At 45.1% G+C, this 20,616-nt stretch overlaps 1 protein-coding gene across 4 annotated transcripts in view; it reads left to right on the plus strand.

Annotated features, from left to right (window-relative positions):
* The first annotated feature begins 699 nt into the window (after positions 1–699).
* Positions 700–20,616, plus strand: part of LOC137416603 (phosphatidylinositol 4-phosphate 3-kinase C2 domain-containing subunit alpha) — a 146,874-nt gene continuing 126,957 nt past the window's right edge. For 2 of the 4 annotated variants that reach the window (XR_013621791.1, XM_078769814.1), the window contains exons 1-3: positions 739–865; positions 12,600–12,895; positions 18,131–18,996. Coding sequence is in view for 3 of the 4 variants with exons in the window: in XM_078769814.1 (XP_078625940.1) it covers positions 12,697–12,895; positions 18,131–18,996 (1,065 nt within the window). In the remaining variant the exon portion in view is untranslated. Of the gene's footprint in view, positions 866–12,599; positions 12,896–18,130; positions 18,997–20,616 lie in introns of all 4 variants that reach the window. The other 2 variants (XM_078769816.1, XM_078769815.1) reach the window with 2 other exon arrangements.

Here is a 20,616-nt window from a genome sequence, read left to right on the forward strand (position 1 = left end):
TCATGCTGTTAACAAAAGGTGGGTTGACTTACTCTTCTTCATCCGCAGTTAATTACTGTATTCTTATTTAACGAGAACAATTATTTTCCCACGTTATTGTGGGGTTAGTCGAGGGAAGCTTGGCTTCCCCCAAGTCTTTCACGAACCGGCTGGCCAGGCCTGACGTTCGACTAAGTTTAGGGTTAAACTAAGTTTAGTTTGTAATTTGTTCAGGTTCAGGGTATCGGTGATAGCTCGCATACTCTTCGTGAAGGACACCGTGGGATCTTTAACGTCCACCAACTAATGTCGGCACATGGGACGCTCAGTTTAACGTCCATCCGAGGGACGTCACACACATCGATGAATCAATCACCCTGCCTGCGAAGCATCAGGATGACAGTTTACAGCTGGGTCGGGATTCGAACCCAGTGTCGACAGTTTCGATCAGGCGAGTGTGCGTACCTCAAACCCATCCGACCAGCCCAATTCCTAAATCGTTTCCAGTTCAAAGGAAAAGTTTCATTTTGGGAACGCTGTTTCCTGTTTGTTCGTCATCGACGGGTTGACGTGTGGACGTAGCGTACTGGACTAGCTCCGTGTGGGCGGAGCGTACTGGGCGGGATCAGTGCTACGTGTGGGCGGAGCGTAACGGGCTGGCTCTGTGTGGGCGGAGCGTACAGGACTGGCTACGTATGGGCGGAGCGTACAGGGCTGGCTACGTGTGGGCGGAGCGTACCAGGCGGGCTCGAGAGTCGAGTCCAAGAGACGGATGTCTCGAAACAGGAAATTTTCCTTCAGGAAGTCGTCCATTGCAGTTGTTTTGGAGTCGCTCGAGTGAACTTCGCGGCCGGCATTTGAATTGACACTGGAATTCCTTTCCTGGGTGAGATCTTCTTGAGACGCACTTTCCCACTGCTGCCGGATTTTGGTGCTTTTTGACCTATTGCTAATGGTATTATCTCCCTGAGCCGGTTTTCGTACCGGCTTTGTTTCCCCGGGGCACCTTGTGAATGCAGTGATTATGTGCGGTGTATAGAATCGTAGAGGCATGTTGTGATATTTGTAAGTTATCAGCCAGACGACTGCATGAAGTACGTGAAGTGTGTGGATTAATATTAAAAACATTATTTATATTATCCGCTCGTGCAGAAATACTTTAATAATTTTCAATTCTGGTCCACTTGCGATCCATGTTTTATACTTATAGGCCTAATAGTAATAGTAGTAATACTGTAGCCTACCTGTAATTCTAATTGAAGCCGGCGGCAGTTCGTATCACTCGCTTTAATTGTGTTTATTTCTACGGTGGGTCCTTTATTTCATTATATAGTTTATCCAGAGCAAGCCTGCTTTAGATGTCTTGCTGTGATGACCTAATTTGATTCTGAGTTCGTTTTCATCAAGAAATCAATGCTTTTGGATCATGACGTCATGACGCACGGTAGGTAGTGCAGCGATCTTCTTTTACGCAGGGAGATGCGCGCACGTGGTCACAACCGCATACTTGAACAGCCCAACATTCCCTATTGGTGGTGTCAGCCGGCGAACGTTATTGGTCCAAGATTCCTTTTACCCACCAGCTGGGCAGGCTTCAGCTGATTTGGCAGGAATTTGTTCAGTATTCCTGTGGCTGCTGGTTGCATCATTTCCTGTAAGCGTGGCTGTGCCGCTGATGCAGTGCCCCCGTTACCAGCAAGTTGGTACTCATTTTGCAGACCTCGGAAGGATGACGGGCTGAGTCAACCAACCTGGTGTTATTTCAACGGCACGACAGTGACTTGAACTCAAGACCCGAAGATCTTAAGCCAGCCGCCTGAACCGCTAAGCCAACCCCAGGCATAGGATGTTAGTGATGACTGGCCTCCTCTTTGCGAAAGATGCTGTGGGATCTTTAACATCCACCGACTAATGCTGGCAGATTGGACACTGAGAATAGAGAAGGGAATACGATTTGTGTGTACAACTATAGAATACGAAGGGTGGTGCGTGCACACATTGATGTCGCCCTGACTCTGAAACACCAAGGGCACATACCTCGATGCTATCCTGCCAGTCCAAGCTACTGCAGCAAGAGTGGTGACGTTTGCCCTATATTTAAGGCTTCAGGATGTGCTTCTGCCACAAAAGAACATCTAACGATGACACGCTGTCAATAGAGTTGCCACAGCATAATGGTGTCAAACTCACCTCTAAGATGTCTAGCCTGGGTTTGAATCTTGGCCCAGCTATAAACTGTCATCCCGGTGTTTCACAGGCAGGGTGATTCGTTAAAGGATGGACGTTCAACTGGGCGTCCAGTCTGGTCTGCCAACATTAGTTAGTTTGTGGACGTTAAAGATCCCACATTGTCCTTCGCGAAGAGCAGCCGAGCTATCGCCGGCACCATGAACAAATGATGACTTCTGTTTCACAATTCGCTAAAGTATGAGTAACACTGTTGTATGTATCCAATTTGTTGAGTTAAGTCACATGGTAGATAATGTTTACCTCCACCACCAGAGGTGGATAGAGGTTATCTTTTCACCCCTGTCTTTTTGTGAGCAGGATATCTAAAAGTTGTGGACTGATTCAGATGAAATTTGGATGTGAGGTTGTGTGTGTGACATGGACCAATGACTGCTGCCGGATTTCCAGATCCGGATCTGGATCTGAGAATTTTAAAAAGTGATTCTTCACCATTGAGATATGGGGCCAAAAATGATAAATAGCACGATATATCAAAAAGTTGGTGACGAGAACAAGTCAATTCGATTTTGGTTCAGGTCCTATTCCAGATCCGACCCATCAGTGGATACAAAATGTAAACTGTTCAGCCTCGTGGATGTATGCTCTCTAACGAGTGGTGTTCTGGTTTACTTCTGTTACAATTACCATTTTTCTTATGATCATGAGATGCTCTTTTTCTTTTCCTCCTTTTGTAGTACGTTCCAGATACATTTGTACAGATTGGTAACTTGCAACAATAAATTGTCATCCAAAGTTGAAGTTGCTACAGGGGTCAGACAAGGTTACACTATTTTTAGTGGGGTTGGATGGAGTGTTGCATAAAACAGCTGAGCAGGGAAGGAATGGGATTCCTGTGATGAACCATATCCAACAGCGAGATGGACTCTGTTTTGCAGATGAGATCTTCCTGATGTCACAATCTTCCCATGGCAAGTGGGAGAGAGTAAATAGGTTACAAGAGTATGCGATGTAAGTGGGGCTGGAAATTAACAGCCAAAACAGAAAGCATGGACTTGCATGGTACATACACCAACAAGAACAACATGGACAACAATTCACCAATTGGAGTGCATGACAAGTTTACATATCTGCGATCCATGGTTACCATAACAGGAGGAGGAGATACAGACGTACTGCATACAATGGAATAGAAAAGGCAAGGGGTGCGTTCAGGAGGCGCAAGGAAATGTGGAAGTTGAAGTGCAAGACCAAAACGAAGCTGAGGACCTATGACAGCAATGTGAAGTCAGTCCCATTTGGATGTGAATCTTGGAAAATCACCAAATAAATATCATGCAAACTGGAGTCTTTCATCTAAAGCAGCCATTAGAAAAATCTTGAGTCTCTTCTGTCCTGACATGGCTGGTATGAAAGACGTTGAAAGGTTAACAGGGAGGAAAAACATCATAGAGGAGATCAAAATTAGGATGTGGAGATGGCTTGATCACGTGGTGCACAGGTAGGGTCAAGATATACCGAAAAGAGCAAATTGCTGGGCACCTGGCGGGAAGAGGAGGGTTGGATGGCCAAGAGAGACTTGGCGATGTACCGTCGAGAAAGGAATGAAGGTCATCTGGAAGAAAATCAGACCGTTGGCCCAAGACTGAAAGTGCCAAGAGTTCATTTATAGCTCCATATGGTGTTTGGACTATCGATGCAGACTTGATAGCCACTGGAATGTGACCAAAAGCATCTTGACATCTATGTATATATAGATGTGTCTTCACTAACAAAGGTGGGCAGAGATTATGTTTTCACCCCTGTCAGTTTGTACGTTTGTCTGTCTGTGAACAAGATATCTGAAAAAGTTCTGGACAGATTCAAATGAAATTTGGTGGACAGGTCGGGTGTGTGACACGGACGAATTGATTTTTTTGGTGAAGATTTGGTAAGTTATTCTTAACAATTGAGAGATAGGGCAACAACAAACAACAACATGCATTTTAAGGCCATTTTCCCTGCTAGAGCGGGGGTTAGCCTAATTGAGAGATAGGGCCAAAAACGATATATAACACGTTATCTCAAAACGTTGTGGATGGATTATAACAAAATCTGGTGGAGTTGGTTTGGTGACAAGAACAAGCCGATTCGATTTTGGTTCAGGTCTGGATCTTGGTCCGGCCTATCAGTGGAACACAAAACTGTAAACTGTTCAGCCTGGTGGAGGTATGCTCTCTACCGAGTGTCGTTCTGCATATTCACTGGAATGTGACTAAAAGCATCTTGATATTTTAAATGATGTTACAGGAGAGGGTTCCTTAACAGAGTGAAAAAGCATGTTTTGAAAGGCTGTTCTTGATGATTTGTGAAAATAATCATATGTTGCGTGTGAGGTGTTGGTGTTCGTACAGTCTCTTTATTTGGAACTAGCCGGCGTTGCCTGGGGAAATTCAATGAAAAGATACTCACTTGAGGACTGAAAATGGAAGTGTTGTAACACACCTGTGTAAAGCCCATCTTTTTAATAACAGGCACACGTGTAAACACCATAATAATTAAATTTGTGTCGTTACCACAAAATCGCTATAGACGACCTCGACATACGATCCGCACAATACATATTACTCAATCGCTCCCGGAATAAAAACCCAAGCAAGTGTATAAGCGAAAGACCTGATCGAGGCCTGAAGGCCATTTAAATGGTTTTATTTGGGGTAAATTTCTTTTTATCCAAACAGTTCTTGACTTTCCTCTGGATGAAAGTGGGGGCCATGCAAAGTTTGGTTGCACTGGTTCTTGCAGGGTCCGAATACATAAATGAACAAACAAACAAAGAAACGTACAAACAAACTTTATTCTTAATATATTGGACGATGATGCCGGTTTGAAAACATCGCACACAGTGCTGCTCACCCATTGTGTGTTTTGCCCTTCTTGCTAAGACCGTTTGTTGTTTCCTGAAACGTCACAATGACTGAATGAACTTTGCCAAAAAAATACCCATAAATTCAAATATATTATTCTACTGCTATTATTTGTGAATGTGATCTTGTACAAATGCGCTTGCTTTGCCTACATGTAGTCGATGCCAATGTACTAAGTGGTAATCTCTGTGAAAACGCTGCACAAGGGCATGCTCGATAAAAAACGGCTTTGGAAACTTTTCTCTCATTTGCATATGCTGACCGAGATGCCCTTGTTCACATATTTTGTTCTCCTCTCTTGTAATTTGACAACTAATGGTTTAACTTGAAGGTTTCACGTGAATAACAACTTTGTCGTTTATCAATTCTTCTGAGCTTTTGGCTAGGTTGTATGTCAATGGGGTGTAATCATTGCATTTTTCTCTGAATCGTTGTAGTTATTTATAAACATTGTCTGTTCCACCACTTCAGGTTAGAGGGGAGCATATGGGGATGGCAATGTGGATTGGTGTTCACGCCGCGCACATCCATACTTTAAGAATATACGCTGTGACATCATGTATTTCCCACGTTCTCCCATCTTGTCTGCAAGCAAAGTGGCAGAAACGTCTATTTTTAAACATGAGCTTGAACTCTAACTTCAAGTACTAACACTTGTCACATCTTTACACTGCCTTATACTTACGAGAGATGGTTATTGCTGAATTTTTTTTGTATTGTAGTCGACTGCGATACAGATAAACTGCAATACATACCACGATGTATCGCAATCGTGAATTGTGACTAAAAGGTTTTTTTTTCTAACTTGTTCCTACATCTTTTTTTCCAGTAATTTCAGGTGTGACTTGATGAACACCAGTCATTGAAATTATTATCCCCATGCTTTTTGGGAAAAAAAACAAACGGGGGATATTATAGTCTCTGTCTGTCTTTGTCCATCCATCAGTCAGAATCAGTCAGAAGGTCAAATACTGAAAAATGCATTTACTGGCACATTTTAAAACATTTTTAAATGAAATGTTGGATATGTAATAAACATTGTGGGACGCATGAAATATGTAACTTTTTTTTTTTTTTTTGTATACAAGATCGAAGCTCGTGAAAGAGCGAACATTAATCGCACAAAAAGTCAGACCGACACAAACCAACACATAAAACACAAAATAAGGGGAGCGGTAGACAAGATGGGGAGAGGGGGAAGGACACAAACAACATTTGAGAGCAGGGACATCAAGAGAACTTTGGGAGGGAGAGGGCTTGGGGGGAGGTGGGAGAGGTATAAAACATATGGACACTGCAAGGACTTCCAGGAAAGAAGTTGGAATTTCGAAAAAGTGTATTTGGGGTGAATTAGCAGGGGTAGAAAAGATCAAAGTTTTGGATGGCGGAAGATAAGAGATGGTGGTGAACAGCTGTTTTAAAGACCTGGAGGGAGGAGTGGGATTGAAGGGAGTGGGGGAGTTTGTTCCAGAGGTGGGAAAAAGGGGAATAAAAGAGTGAAGGTGAGCAGAGAGCCCATATTTTGGCAGTTTAACCATAAGAGGGTTGCTGGCAGATCTTGTGCGACCTGTAGGAATATTTGGGGGACAGAGCACAGAGAGAGCTGGGGGAGCAAGCCCGGAGAGGAGTCAGTAGAAGACAGAAAGACCACCAACCTACCTGCGGCGAGTGAGTGAAAGGCCCTCGGAGTTAGCTTCATCGAAGGAGATTCCAATGATTCTGAAAGCTTTGGTTTCAACAGCGTGAAGTCGAGCTAGGTGTGAGGCAGGAGCACTGGCCCAGAGGGGGGAACAGTATTCCATTGAGCTGCGGATGAAAGCCTTGTATGTGGTGAGGATCTCTGGTGTGCCAAGGAAAGACTTCGCACGACGGATGATGCCCAGTCGGCGACTGGCTTTGGAGGCCAGCTTGGAAATGGGGTTTTCCCAAGAAAGATCATGGCGGATAGTGAGACCCAAAAGCTTGAGCGACAGAACTTCTTGGAGAGGATTGTTGAGAAAGTAGTTGGGAGGGTTTTCCAGTCGGTCTTTTCGGAGAGACATAGTAAGAGTGTGAGATTTGTCAGGATTGAAAGACATGTTCCACTGGTTTGACCAGTCTGTGATTTTGTCCAGGTCTGAAGAGAGTGAGGAGGCTGCAGACTGCCGATCTGAGGGATGAGGAATGGAGCGGCAGAGAGTGGAGTCATCAGCAAAGAGATAGAGAGGATTTTCCAGAGAGTCGGAGAGATCATTGATGAAGACCAGAAAAAGCACATGGCCCAGAACACTACCTTGGGGAACTCCAGCCAGAACAGGAAGGGGAGATGAGAGAAATTCATTCAGGGCCACACGTTGACAACGACCAGAGAGGAAGTCCGCAAGCCATGCATGGAGATTTCCATGGATGCCATAGGAGGAGAGTTTGGTGAGCAGAGCAGGGTGCCAGACCGTATCGAAGGCACGTGATATGCCAAGGGAGACAGCTCTGATTGCCTGTTTGGCATTGAGGACCTCCATCCATTGCCGAAGCAACATGTCCAGAGTAGAATGACCGGGTCTGAATCCAAATTGATGATCGGAGATCAAGCCATTGGAGAAGAGGAAGGATTTGATATCCGAAACAATGATGGATTCCATGACTTTGCTGATAATTGGGAGCAGGCTGATTGGTCTGTCGTTGCAAGGATCTGTTTCTGCACCTTTTTTGTGTAAAGCGGTAATGTTTGCTGATTTCCAAGATGCTGGCAGGTGACCTTGAGCAAAAGAGAGGGTGAAAAGAACAGAGAAAGGGTGAGATAGAGTGGCAGAGCAGGATTTTCGGACCCGTGGGCTGATGCCGTCTGGTCCAGTTGCAGAATCAGAGTCGAGGTTTGACAAAAACCTCTCCACTTTGTCAGGAGAGAAGGACACAGAGTCCAGGAGCAGTTGGGTTCTACTGGGTAAGGTGGGAACAGAGAGAGATGGGTTTGGGACACAAGATTTTGAGGCAAACACAGAGTTGAGGCATTCGGCTTTTTCATGTGCGGAGTCAGCTGTGGAGTTTGAGGTAAGGGAGGGGATGGAGGGGGAACAAACACCAGAAACGGATTTAACCAGACGCCACCAGGATTTGGAGGAAGGAGACAGGTTTGAGAGTTCATTCTTGAGTGTGGAGAGATAGTGCTTCCTGGCACTCCTGAGGGTAGACACACACTTGTTCCGAGCTTGGTGGAAGGAACTGAGATTGCCTTCAGTTGGATTTGCCTTCCAAGAGGCAAAGGCAAGTTGTTTTTTAACAGGGCAACTGCCTTACCACACGATTCAGTGTACCATGGACAGGAGGAAGGGTAAGACAACTGAAGACGAGATGGGATAAATCTGTGCATGAGAGAGAGCAGTTTTCTTTGGAAGAATTCCCAGGAAGAATTGATGTCAGAAGCAGTAGAGATGGAGACCATTCCAGATGATTGATGGCTGCTTGCAGACCGTGCCAGTCAGCCTGAGTGAAATGCCAGACTCGTCGGCGCTGAGGACGCTCTCGGAGAATGGCCAGAGAGATGTCCACTTTAACAAGCACATGATCAGAAGAACCGATTGGAGCAAAAGAAGAGCAGCAGACATTTGCAGGGAAGTTTATCATAACCAAGTCTAGAAGAGAAGATACTCCATTGACTGAGATCCGGGTCGGGAAATTGACAGATTGTGTCGGTCCCAATGAGTCACAGAAGTCCTTTGCTGAGGTGCCATGGCTGGTGAGAGAGGAACCCACACCCAGCCAGCTGGCATGATGACAGTTGCAGTCGCCACATATGAGGAAGAGAGAGTTGGGATGAGTTGATAGAAGTTGGTCCATGTTGTCAGACAGCGACATGTAAAGGAGTCATCACTGTTTGGAGGACGGTACAGAACACATATGAACAAAAGGTGGGAGCGGAGAGGAAGCCGTAGCCAGAGGTACTCCTGTGGGTCGGGTGGAGAGAGGACAGTGCAAGGAGAGTGAGGAAGAGAGTTTTTGATAAAGATAGCAACCCCACCACCAGGACGAGGCTCAGGTCTATCATACCAGAGGAGGGAGTAACCAAGAAGACATATTAAGGAATCAGAGACATCTTGAAGGAGGAAAGTTTCTGTTAAGCAGATCAAGTCTGGATTGTCAGAAGCAACCTGAATGGAGAGATCAATCAGGCTTGAGTGAAGGCCCCGGATGTTTGAGGTCCATATCGTTAGTGAGGAGAGAGGGGGAGCATCGGGTGCAGGATAGGGGAGGGGGAGGGGTATGGTCAGATGAAGGATGAGAGGGGGAGGTAGGAAGAGCAGTTTATAGTGTGTCAGAATACAGAAGAGTTGCAAGAAAGGGAAGAATGAGGAGGACGAAGGGTTTGATGGTGATGGGATGAGGCACAGTGAGGGGTTCTCTGAGGGGGGCAGAGGAAAGTAGAAGGTTGGGGGAGGTGGAGGTATGAGATAGAAGGGAGATGTAGTGGGGAGGAGGCAGCTTTGAGAAGGAGGTGGGAGGGGGGAGAATTGGAGAGGGATGGCAGGGGGGGAGATTTGAAGGGGAGGACTAGGGGGGAGTTTTGAAGGGGAGGGGCAAGGGGGAAGATTTGGGGTGGAGGGGCAAGGGGGGAGTTTAGAAAGTGGATGATTAATGAAAGACGAACATTGATAAACAAATTGGGTTTATTGTGATTTTCAAGTTGGAGATCCGTTTAAGAACGATGGAGGAGGGGTGGAATGAATTTGAATTTAGAGCATGTTGTGAGGAAGAATTATAAGAGATTGAATATTTTTTTGAAATGGAATGAGTTGAAGAGGAAATTGAAAAAAGCCTTTTAAATAGGAAGAAAAACAGCGTGTTGTAATATACCACTGAATAAAACACTGCAGGGGAAAGTTTAAACATATTTAAACAGAACCGTGAAGAACAATCTAATATTCACGAAAATACCAACGGGGAGAGGGTCTAGAGGGACAACCACGAGTCACGTGAACAGGGCAAAAGGTGTCAGCAAAAGGAACAGGGCAAAACAGATCTGGGGAATGGCGTGAAAATGGGGGTGAAATGGGGGTGAAACACCTGGTCGCAGAACGAACGAAAAGAAGGAAATGTTATTTATTTATTTATTTGTTTTTTTTAGTTAAAAATTTAAACAAGGAAGTATGGGGTGAAAAGACTGGGAAAAGACTGAGAGAACGAGAGTAGAAGGACCACAATCGACCACTGGGAGAAAACAAGCCTCAAGGTAGGAATCTTCAAGAACTATGCCGCAAAATTTCGCGGCACAAAATACCCTGTATATAATATAATGCTCAAAATACCCGAGCAAGTGAGACAGCTCTGATTTCCTGTTTGGCATTGAGGACCTCCATCCATTGTTGAGACAGCGGAAGCAACATGCCCAGAGTAGAATGACCTGGTCTGAAACCAAATTGATGATCAGAGATCAAGCCATTGGAGAAGAGGAAGGATTTGATATCCGAAGCAATGATGCTCCACATTATATTATATACCTCAGAGTATTATATACAGGTATGAAAGATTAACACCAATAATCTTCCAAGGGACGCACTTTAGGTACACATCGAGATGTTGTGGGGGGATTTGAAACGAGCTGTGCATGCAAGAAACCCCTCAAACATCGCACAGCTGAAAGAATTCTGCATGGAGGAGTGGGCAAAAATTTCTCCCAGTCGATGGCAGAGACTGGTGGACAGTTATGAGAAACGCCTACTTGAGGTTGTTTCTGCCAAAGGGGGCAATACCACCTATTAGAGCCAAGGGTGTACTTACTTTTTCCACATGCGAAATTTGCATTTGTTTATTTAAATTATACAATGGACTACAAAATGTAAATGTTTCATGATATTTGTTATATTATATCACCTTTATCTATCAATATTGTTGAAATGAAGATCAAATAGCTGTATGTTGAAAAAGTCAAAACTTTACATGGGGTGTACTTACTTTTTCACGTGACTGTATATACCGAAATTCCTCTATTTACACCCATTCATTTTACACTTTTTCGTTTTAACGCCATGGAAGAATTAAGTACCGGTAATACTTCAATGTATGCCTGTGATATTTGGTTTAACGCCATTTGACACCTTTAATATTTACATTTACATTAATGGGAAAACCCACATTTGGTTTACGCCTTTTCGGTTTACACCCTGCTTTCCAGGAACGCATGCTGCACGTAAATAGAGGAATACCTGTGTGTATATGTATATGTATATGTATTATGTATTTCATGTGAAAAATCATCAATTTTCATCCTATTAACTTAAAAATTAAAGAGCAATTACATAGTGCATCACTGAATTGGAAAACCAAACCAACTAATTTTGAGGTCTAAGGGTCAACTTAAGGTCATACTTCTAAAATCATCAATTTTCATCTGATTAACCTGAAAATTAAAGAGCAATTACATAGTGCATCACTGAATTGGAAAACCAAACAAACTATTTTTGAGGTCAAAGGTCAACTCAAGGTAAAACTTCTCAAATCTTCAATTTTCATCTGATTGACCAGAGCATTGATTAAGATTGTTAATTTTAATCTTAATGAAATGGACAAGTTGATGTATTCATGGCATTTGGGGGGGGGGGGGGAGGGGGGGGGGGTGGGGAGTGATGGATTTCGCAAGTACCGTGCTCTTCATGACGCCTTTCTTGTGTTGTATATTGTATCGTATATGCAGATTGTGTGATTGTGTCTGAACTGAACCTTGTAAACATCATAACTGCAGCACGGATAATGCTGCATGATACCTCATTTAAGAGCTCTCGTTCTCGACAATTCATTCAGAGGCTTAGAAATATTGATATTCATGCAATTTTGAATTATGTGCATTTTTTGTAGCTAGGTTGCACACACAGGTGGTGCACATGATCAGACGCTGGTTCGCACACCTACCAGGGAAAAAATGCTATTCAGTCAATTCCGTCCAACGTATGATTTCGTTTTCATCGATTTACTTCACAGTGAAACCTTAGCAGTCTTAACAGTTAGTGACTATTATGCTGTCAAAGGACATTCCTAGCAAACTCCCTAAATATTCCACACTCCATTGGCAATTAACCTTACGTGTGTGTGCTTGTGCGTGTATCATTCCTTGATTTTTTATTTATTTATTTGTACAATTTCATGTCAGGTGGTATGTGGAATATGATGTTAGGGGGTGGGCAGGGTGTTATGTGAACCATCCATGAGGTACGTGGAGAGTGAACTTGCAGATTTGATGATGTGGGAAGATGGCATGTACAATGCCATGTGTTACTTATGCTCTTTGGACCCACTCCCTCCCTGGCCCTCCCTGGCCCTCCCTATCATCCGTCCCCCCGCCTCCTCTCCCTTCCCTCCCCAAAGCCTCTGCCATGAACACACTAGAATGGAGTTACCTTAAAAATCCTATTACTTACCAACTGTATTCTTGAGTACCTTTTTATTATTATTCATTGTTTACAGGAGGCTGCAGCAATGTAAGTGAATATTTGCATGGTTGATGTTCTCCTAAACACCCTCCTCCCCCCACCCCCCCCCCCCCCCCTTTCTGCTTTGCAGGTCTCGACGTTTGACTTGATGCTTCATAGAAGTCTTTTCTCAAGCTTCACTGGTATTCTGTAAATTATGCAAGATATTTGTAACTAAGCAGATAGTAATGGAGAGTGGCAGGATATCAAAACAATCCTCTCGTCGTTCACGTCGTCGTTCATTCTCTGGTAGTCCTAGCAGTATGGAGACGGTTGGAATGGAAGAGGCCCTGATGATGGAAGCTGAGGCTTTAGCACGACTGCAGAAGGCGAGGAGTAGAACTACATGCCAGTCTGCACATCATGCTGAAAACACTGGAAATACAGGTGAGATCATCTTACGAGGGCATGTTGAAAAGTAATGCCTCCTATTATTTTTGAAACAAAGCATAGTCCACCCATTAGTTTTCCCTGCCACCGAGTAGGAAATTTGGTGATTTTGAGTCAATGTCTCCATGCTATGTTAGTCAAGATGGCAGAGGCCAGCATGATGTTGTCAGTGCTGTGAAGTGTGAAGCGCTACATATCTCCAGTAGGATGACTGACTGGAGATGAGAGTTGGGTGCACCATCACAATCTTGAAAGTAAGAGAAGGTCAAGGAGTACCCCGTGTACCACCAAAAAAAAACAACTTATCTTCCCCAAACTTAAGGGGCACCTTCGTGGAGAACATTTTTCTTAACAATTATGATGTCATGGCCGCTGTGAAGCGCTGGTTAAGTTGGCAGGATGCACAGTTCTATCGTGTTGGCATCACAAAAATACTTGAACATTGATAGAAATTTGTGGACCATAGTGGTGATTATGTTGAGAAATAAATATGCCTCAGGGTAAAATAAAGATTGAAGTTGGTATTTGTCTTTGTTTCATTTGAACATCTTTACTTGTTTTGGAGAAAAAAATAATAGGAGGCATTACTTTTCAACTTGCTCTCGTATTTAGCATTGGCAAGATACTGTAAAAGTGGAAATCTTCACTCAATTAAATTTTCATGCTGAGCACCATGAAAACATGTTCAGGCATTTTTATTTATTTATTTCGTGGAGGGATAACAAGACCCATGACAATCTCAACGATGTTAACCATGTGAAATCCCAGCGAACATTTACAGAGAGATAAAATAACTTACAGTGTAACCAGATCTGAGAGAAACAGGCGTCAAAATATACTGTTACGGGTTCCGGAGCGAGTGTGAGGTTCACAAGGGGGTTTCTTGGACTCGCCACTCGACCTCCGACCTTGAAGACACTGAGTCACGGATAAGTCTGCAACCAGCAGCCGCCGGTTTGGGACAACCAGATCTAGCAGGATCAGCGTCGTCGCCTTACCTTACCTGGTGACATAGTTATCTCAACTGGGGATGTGCACTCTCAATGTCGCACCTTGCGAAACCGTTGGTGGGGTGTTGGCTGTTCTGGCGTAGCAAATTAATGGGGCACAACTTACCGTCTATTTATTACGTACACTATGTCAAACTAATGAAGGAAAATGGAAATCGAGTAGGTCTGAAACGGCTTACTAAACGATAAAGGCCATACTTACAGGTACAATTCACAAGGCAAGTACAGTCGGACCCCGACATTTAGCGGTCCCACCATCCGTGGGTTCCTCGTATTGGTGGTTGATGAAATGCGATCTGCTTCTATATTTACGGTCACGAGTCCCACTATACGCTGTTTTTCGTGGGTGCAAAAAGGTATTTCCCACCCACCTATGGACTTACTTGGTACTTGGTCGTTTATCCCCTTTTACCTATTGGTGGGGATCTGAGGTTAATATTGATGATAACTGGTAAATCTTAGCTTAATATTGTTAATATTGTTACCCCATAATGTCAAAGTTTAATTTTTTTAAATAAAATTTTTACGAAACCATTAAAAATGAACTGCCGGGAACCTATCCCCCCTTTTTCCATTGGAACAATGCCCCCACATTCGCAGATTCAACATTCGCAACATTTCCAGGAAAGTATCCCCTGTGAATGTTGGGATCTGACTGTATTTACAAGTGCAGCGTCACAAAGTAAAGCAATTATCCTTTAAGTACATAAATTTGACCTTAAACAATCTTGCTTAACTATGCACAGGACAGGCATGCCACAATCCTACTGGGAAAGTCGAGAAAGAGAGAAAGAGAAAAGTATGAGGCTTGGGTGTGGCCTCAAGTCAAGCAAGCAGGTGGGTTTGTGTTGGTCCAAAGTGGAAGGAAGTGAATACAGTGGTGTGTTGGGAGAGGTGTAGCAGATGCGATGTAAGCTCTACAAGAAAATGTGTGAGGTGCGTATCAGTACCTCGCCCAGCCAGGACGGAGGTTAAACGTTGATAACTCTTTCAGGTTATCTGTGTGTCTCAAGTAGACTAGACTAATTAGGTGGTCTTAGAGATAGGAATAAAAGATCGTGTAAGTCAGTATGGAGCCGTTGCCCGCCAAGGACGCCGTGCTGCTGTTCTCGCTATCGCCCTCACCCCAGCCCAACCTGTCTCGCCTCAGCATAACTTTTCTTGCCCCGACCTGCAGCACGAGCAGGCAAGCAGGGCAATTTCGTTCCTTAACGGGCAGGCGAGCAGTCTCGCTCCACTAACAAGCAAGCAGTCTCGCTCCCCATCCAGTTCCATGGTGTGCGAATCAGCGCTCAGCTCTGGTGTTCTCCAGCTTTTATCGGCCCTGGGTGAAGTGTGGTTTCAAGGGGGAAAAGGTTGCCGCAGCACTCTCTGAAGTGGGGCTTCTGGAAGCAAGGTCCCCATTGGTCACTCCACACTCTTTGACCCTTACTTGGTGCGCGCATCACATAGTTTTTCGGAGGGTCGGTCATGCACCTGGTGCTCGCATGCGGCTTTCCCCGTGGCCTTTCAGAGGGTCAGTCTCTGTGGCACTGCAGCGTTGGTGCGTTGGTGGTTTATGCCCCAGCACAGGAATTACTTTGCAATATGGTTCTGTAATGTGTGTTCTGTAAGACGTTGCATTATCTATCTATAATTCCAGTAATCTCTGTGTGTGTGTGTGTTTGTCTGTGTGTTTGTCTGTGTGTTTGTCTGTGACCGCTGTTTCTCGACAACCACGGGTCTGATATACTTTAAACTTGCCAGGTATATTGCTGGGGACCCGAGGATGTGCCTTTTCAAGGTTTCATATTAATCGGAGAAGTAGTTACCGAGCTATGGCGATTTCTTTACCAAACTCCGCAAGCCGTTCGCTTTGGACCAAACCATTTCATGTAAATAGAGGGGGGGGGGTTGTCACCGTACTCGCAAGCCGTTCGCTTTGGACCAAACCATTTCATGTAAATAGAGGGGGGGGGATTGTCACCGTACTCGCAAGCCGTTCGCTTTGGCTTTGCGAATGGACCAAACCATTTCATGTAAATAGAGGGGGGGGATTGCCACCGTACTCGCAAGCCGTTCGCTTTGGCTTTGCGAATGGACCAAACCATTTCATGTAAATAGAGGGGGGGGATATAATTTTAGATATATATATAGTACGGGCATGCCCTAGTGTGTATAATTTGATCTGTGGGGAGGTGCAGGATGGGAAAAAGGTTTGGAAAAACGATTCAAATGGACGGAGGATGGGAACGATTGATGGATGGGGAATTTCAAAGGCGATAGAACCTGTTAAACACACACACACAACGTATTTTCCTGTCCCTTTTACAAAAGGGGAGGAGGCCTGACTAACCACACTTACAAATGAAATATCTAACTAAGGGTTCCTTATGTGTTGGATGTGACTCCCTGGGATCCTTTTTTCATAACCGCAACACCACTTCATTACAAATAACCTGTGACATACAATGCCTTCAGAAAGTACAGTATTCACACCCTTTGATGTTTTTTCACATTTTGTTGTTACAGCCTGAATTAAAAGAAACTGATTTTATTAAGGTTTTTGGTACTGATCTACATATCATACCCCATAATGTCAAAGTGGAATTTTTAAAAATAATTTTTTTTACGAAACAATTTAAAATGAAATTCTGATATATCTAATTTACATAAGTATTCAACCCCCTGAGTCAATACTTCATAGAAGTGCCTTTGGCAGTGATTACAGCTTCAAGTCTTCTTGGGTATGTCTGTATCAGCTTTGCGCATCTGGATTTGGGGAGTTTATTCCATTCTTCCTTGCAGATTTGCTCAAGCTCTGTCAAGTTGGATGGGGAGTGTTGGTGAACAGTGATCTTCATGTCTTTCCACAGATTTTCTACAGATTCTCAAGAGGATTCAAGTCAGGGCTTTGGCTGGATCATTCAGGGACTTTCACGTTCTTGTTCTGAAGCAATTCCAGTGTTGCTTTGGCTGTATACTTGGGGTCATTGTCCTGTTGGAACTTAAATTTTCACCACAGTCTCAGGTCTTTTGCACTCTGAAGCAGGTTCTCCGAAAGGATTTGCCTGTATTTGGCTCCATCAATTGTTCTTTCTATCCTTGCAAGTCTCCCATGAGTCCCTGCTGCTGAAAAACATCCCCATAGCATGATGCTGCCACCACTATGCTTCACAGTAGGGATTGTGTTAGAAGGGTGATGAGCTGTGCTCGGTTTCCGTCAGACGTAGCACTTCGTATTCAGGCCAAAGAGGTCAATTTTCATCTTCGTGGATCACAGAATCGTTTGCCTCATACTTTCAGTCTTTCATGTGCCTTTTTGCAAACTCCACACGTGATGTCATGTGGCTTTTTCTCAGGAGCGGCTTCCATCTGGCCACTCTCGTCTCCCATAAAGCCTAGATTTGTGAAGTGCTTCAGAAACTATTGCGCTTCCAGCAGATTCTTCCATCTTCTCAGGAACTTTGTAGTTCGATCAGAGTGGTCATTGGGTTCTTGGTCACCTCCCTGGCCAAGGTCCTTCTTGCCTGGTTGCTCAACTTGGTCGGATGGCCAGTTCTTGGAAGCATCTGGGTAGTTCCATATTCTTTCCATTTCCTGATGATGGAGCTTACTCTTGGGAACGTTCAGCACTAGAAATTGTTTTATACCCTTTCCCAGATCTATGCCTCCTCACAATTCTATCTCGGAGTTCTACAGACAGTTCCTTGGACTTCATGTTGGTGAAGCTGCTCTGACATGCATTGTCAACTGTGGGACCTTGTATAGAAAGGTGTGTTTCTCTCAAAATCATGTCCAATCAATTGAATTGGGCACAGGTGGACTCCAATCAAGTTGTAGAGACATCTCGAGGATGATCAGAGGAAATTGGATGCAGCTGAGCTCAATTTGGAGTGTCATAGCAAAGGGGGTGAGAATACCTATTGACTCAAGACATTTAAAGTTTTCATATTTGATTATTTTGTAAAACAATATTCTACTTTGACATGACACAGATCGATTCCTCATACCACCTAAAAAGGCAGGTCGATCTTGGGTCTTCAAATTGCTGATCAACCCAAGTATATCTTTAATATAGTTGTCCTGGGTTGTCGGTGAATCAAGTTTTGATAATTTTAATCGATGTTTGATTGTTATCTTTTTTAATAACTTTCTAGAAAGTAAGAATTTGAAGAACTTTTACTTCTTGCTTTTGTGTGTATTTGTGTTAATTTGATGGATATTTATGCCATTTACTTAGATGGGAGCCTGAGACTGAGAGAAGAACGTGACCTCATCTTTTTTCCTGAACTGAACATTGAATGTCGGCAGCGCTTGAAGGAGGATTGGAGTGCAGACGAACTTGAACAATTTTTTATTTCTACGGACAATGTGGCACCTTCTCGAACTTCATCGTTTCCCATCTTGCACCCTTCATCCCACTCCATACCCCGAGCTACACGCCCCTCGCCCCACAACGTTATACTTTCTCAAAGTTTACCTCGTGACAGTGGAGCACTGCATTTTGCCTTTCCTCCAGGTCAGGTGGCAAATCAACAGCAAGCAAATACTGTGCAATGCCATACAAACTTTCAAAAGCAGTCCAACGTGGCTCAGAGCAACACCTTGCCAGCACGATCTCTTGCCTTGTCAAATTCCCGGGTGGCCTTCCAAGCATGGAGTTCAGTCAACTTGCCCAGTTCGCTCTCACATCCATCAGGACAGTACCAGGCACAGGGCATACGTTTTGCTCAGCCTTACAGTTCACAGTGGGATGAGGTATACAGTAAAATTGCAACAATTCAGCAGCGGCGGCAGGCGGAACAGCTTCGTGTGTCCCAAGCCTTCCCATCAGATTTTGAAGCATTAGATCTTGATTCTTCTTCACCCAAAACTCCAGAGCCCCCAAGGACATTTGACTGTGACTGGCTTGACCTGGATCCCTTAAGCAAATTTCAAAACGGAACTACGGTCAAGCTCCTAGAACCACATGTTCCGATCAAAAGTAACTCGACAAACACGCATGATTTATTCACCTCATCAACTACTGTGGCGTTGCAAGCAAAGGACCCTTGGGATGCAGTACTGCTACAGATGCAGAAGTCGCCAGGTGAACAAAATTCTTTGGTAAGATTTTTTTTTTCCCTAACATCTTCAATTATTTTAATACATGCTGCACCATATAAAGGGCTAGCAAGATGGCCTAGACCCTAGAGGGACACACACTCGCCTCAGCTGTCCAGCTTGGGTATGAATCCTGACCCAGCTATAAACTGTCATCCTGGTGTTTCACATGCAGGGTGATTCATCATTGTGTGTGCCCTCCATCGGCTATACATTAAATGGGGGTCTTGTCTGCTGGCATTAGTTGTTGGGCGTTAAAGATGCAATGGTGTCCATCGTGAAGAGCAGGCGAGCAATCGCCGGCACCATATCCAAATTCCTGCCTTAACTCTAGTAGGACGTCAGGCCTGGACATTCAGTCCGTGAAGGCATTGGGCCAAGCTTTCTCCAAACAACCCCACAAGAAGTTGGGAATAATTGTAGCCATTAAAGGAGAAGAGGAAGAAGAAGAGGCGAAGTAGTACAAAACAGCGACAACAGTGTGACAAGCCAAGATCATCTGGCTCCCATTTCTTTATTTTTTTCATCAATGCATGCAATTAATTATTTTCATTCTCTTAGAACTTCTTCCAAATCAAAGGATGCTGTCCGAGCATATTTGTCAAATCTGCCGACTGTGGTTTGGCCCTGTACTGGAAATTATATGATGAATTTTCCTGTTTTATTTTGTATTTATTTGGTTGAAGGAGCTGGGGCTCCCACGTCGATCGGAAGAATGGACGCGACAAAAAGCTGGAATTCATCCGAGTTGCTTTAATCAAACCAAACACTCAGGCACTCTGAAAAGCCCGTTTATCGGGCAGCAATATGTATACATATTATCCCGGAGCGTTTGCCCAGGAAAGGCGAGAGGGGGCGTGGCCCAGCGTCCTGGCTGCGGCCTGGCAAGTTGAGGGCGAGCCTGCCCGGGCATGCCCGGGCATGCCCGGGCGTCCCGACCGAGGCCTGGCAAGTTGAGCGCGGGCCTGCCCGGGCGTCCTGGACGAGCCCGGCATGGTGATCGCTCCGCGTCCTTGATAGGTGCAAGGCGATTGTGAAAACCCAGCGGTAGCCGCTACACACGTCCCCCCAGAATCGACTTGCACCGGCAGGGTCAATTTGAGGGGGGTCCTGATGACCCGGCCGAAGCGACCCCTGGCGGGTCGTGGGAGGGGGTCCGGTGTGGTGGTGGGTGGTCGAGTGGGGGGCACCGTGGACGGGGGGCGGCCTCGCCGCGGCGGAAGGGCCACCCGTGGTGGGTGGTCGACGTCCACGTGCGCCGGCTTGAGGCGGTCCACCGCAATCCGGTCCGACCTGCCGCTGATGTCGATGACGAACGACTTGTCGTCCCGTCGCAGCACCCGGAAGGGCCCGTCGTACGGCGGCCGGAGTGGCCCCCGATGTGCGTCGTGACGCACAAAAACATACTCCGCTGTGCGAAGTGCTGGGGGGACGTAGGACTGGGGGTCACCGTGGTGGGATGTTGGCACGGGGGCAAACCGTCGGGCGGCCTCCTGGAGGTCCGAGCGCTGGTGAGCTGCGGACCAGGGACTGGTAGCGTCGGGCACGAATTCGCCCGGGACGCGTAGCGCCTGGCCATAGACAAGCTCGGCGGTGGATGCCTGGAGGTCCTCCTTGGGGGGC

Source organism: Myxine glutinosa, chromosome 1 (genome assembly GCF_964187855.1).
Source record: "Myxine glutinosa chromosome 1, kmMyxGlut1.1, whole genome shotgun sequence".
Classification (NCBI taxonomy): Eukaryota; Metazoa; Chordata; class Myxini; order Myxiniformes; family Myxinidae; genus Myxine; species Myxine glutinosa.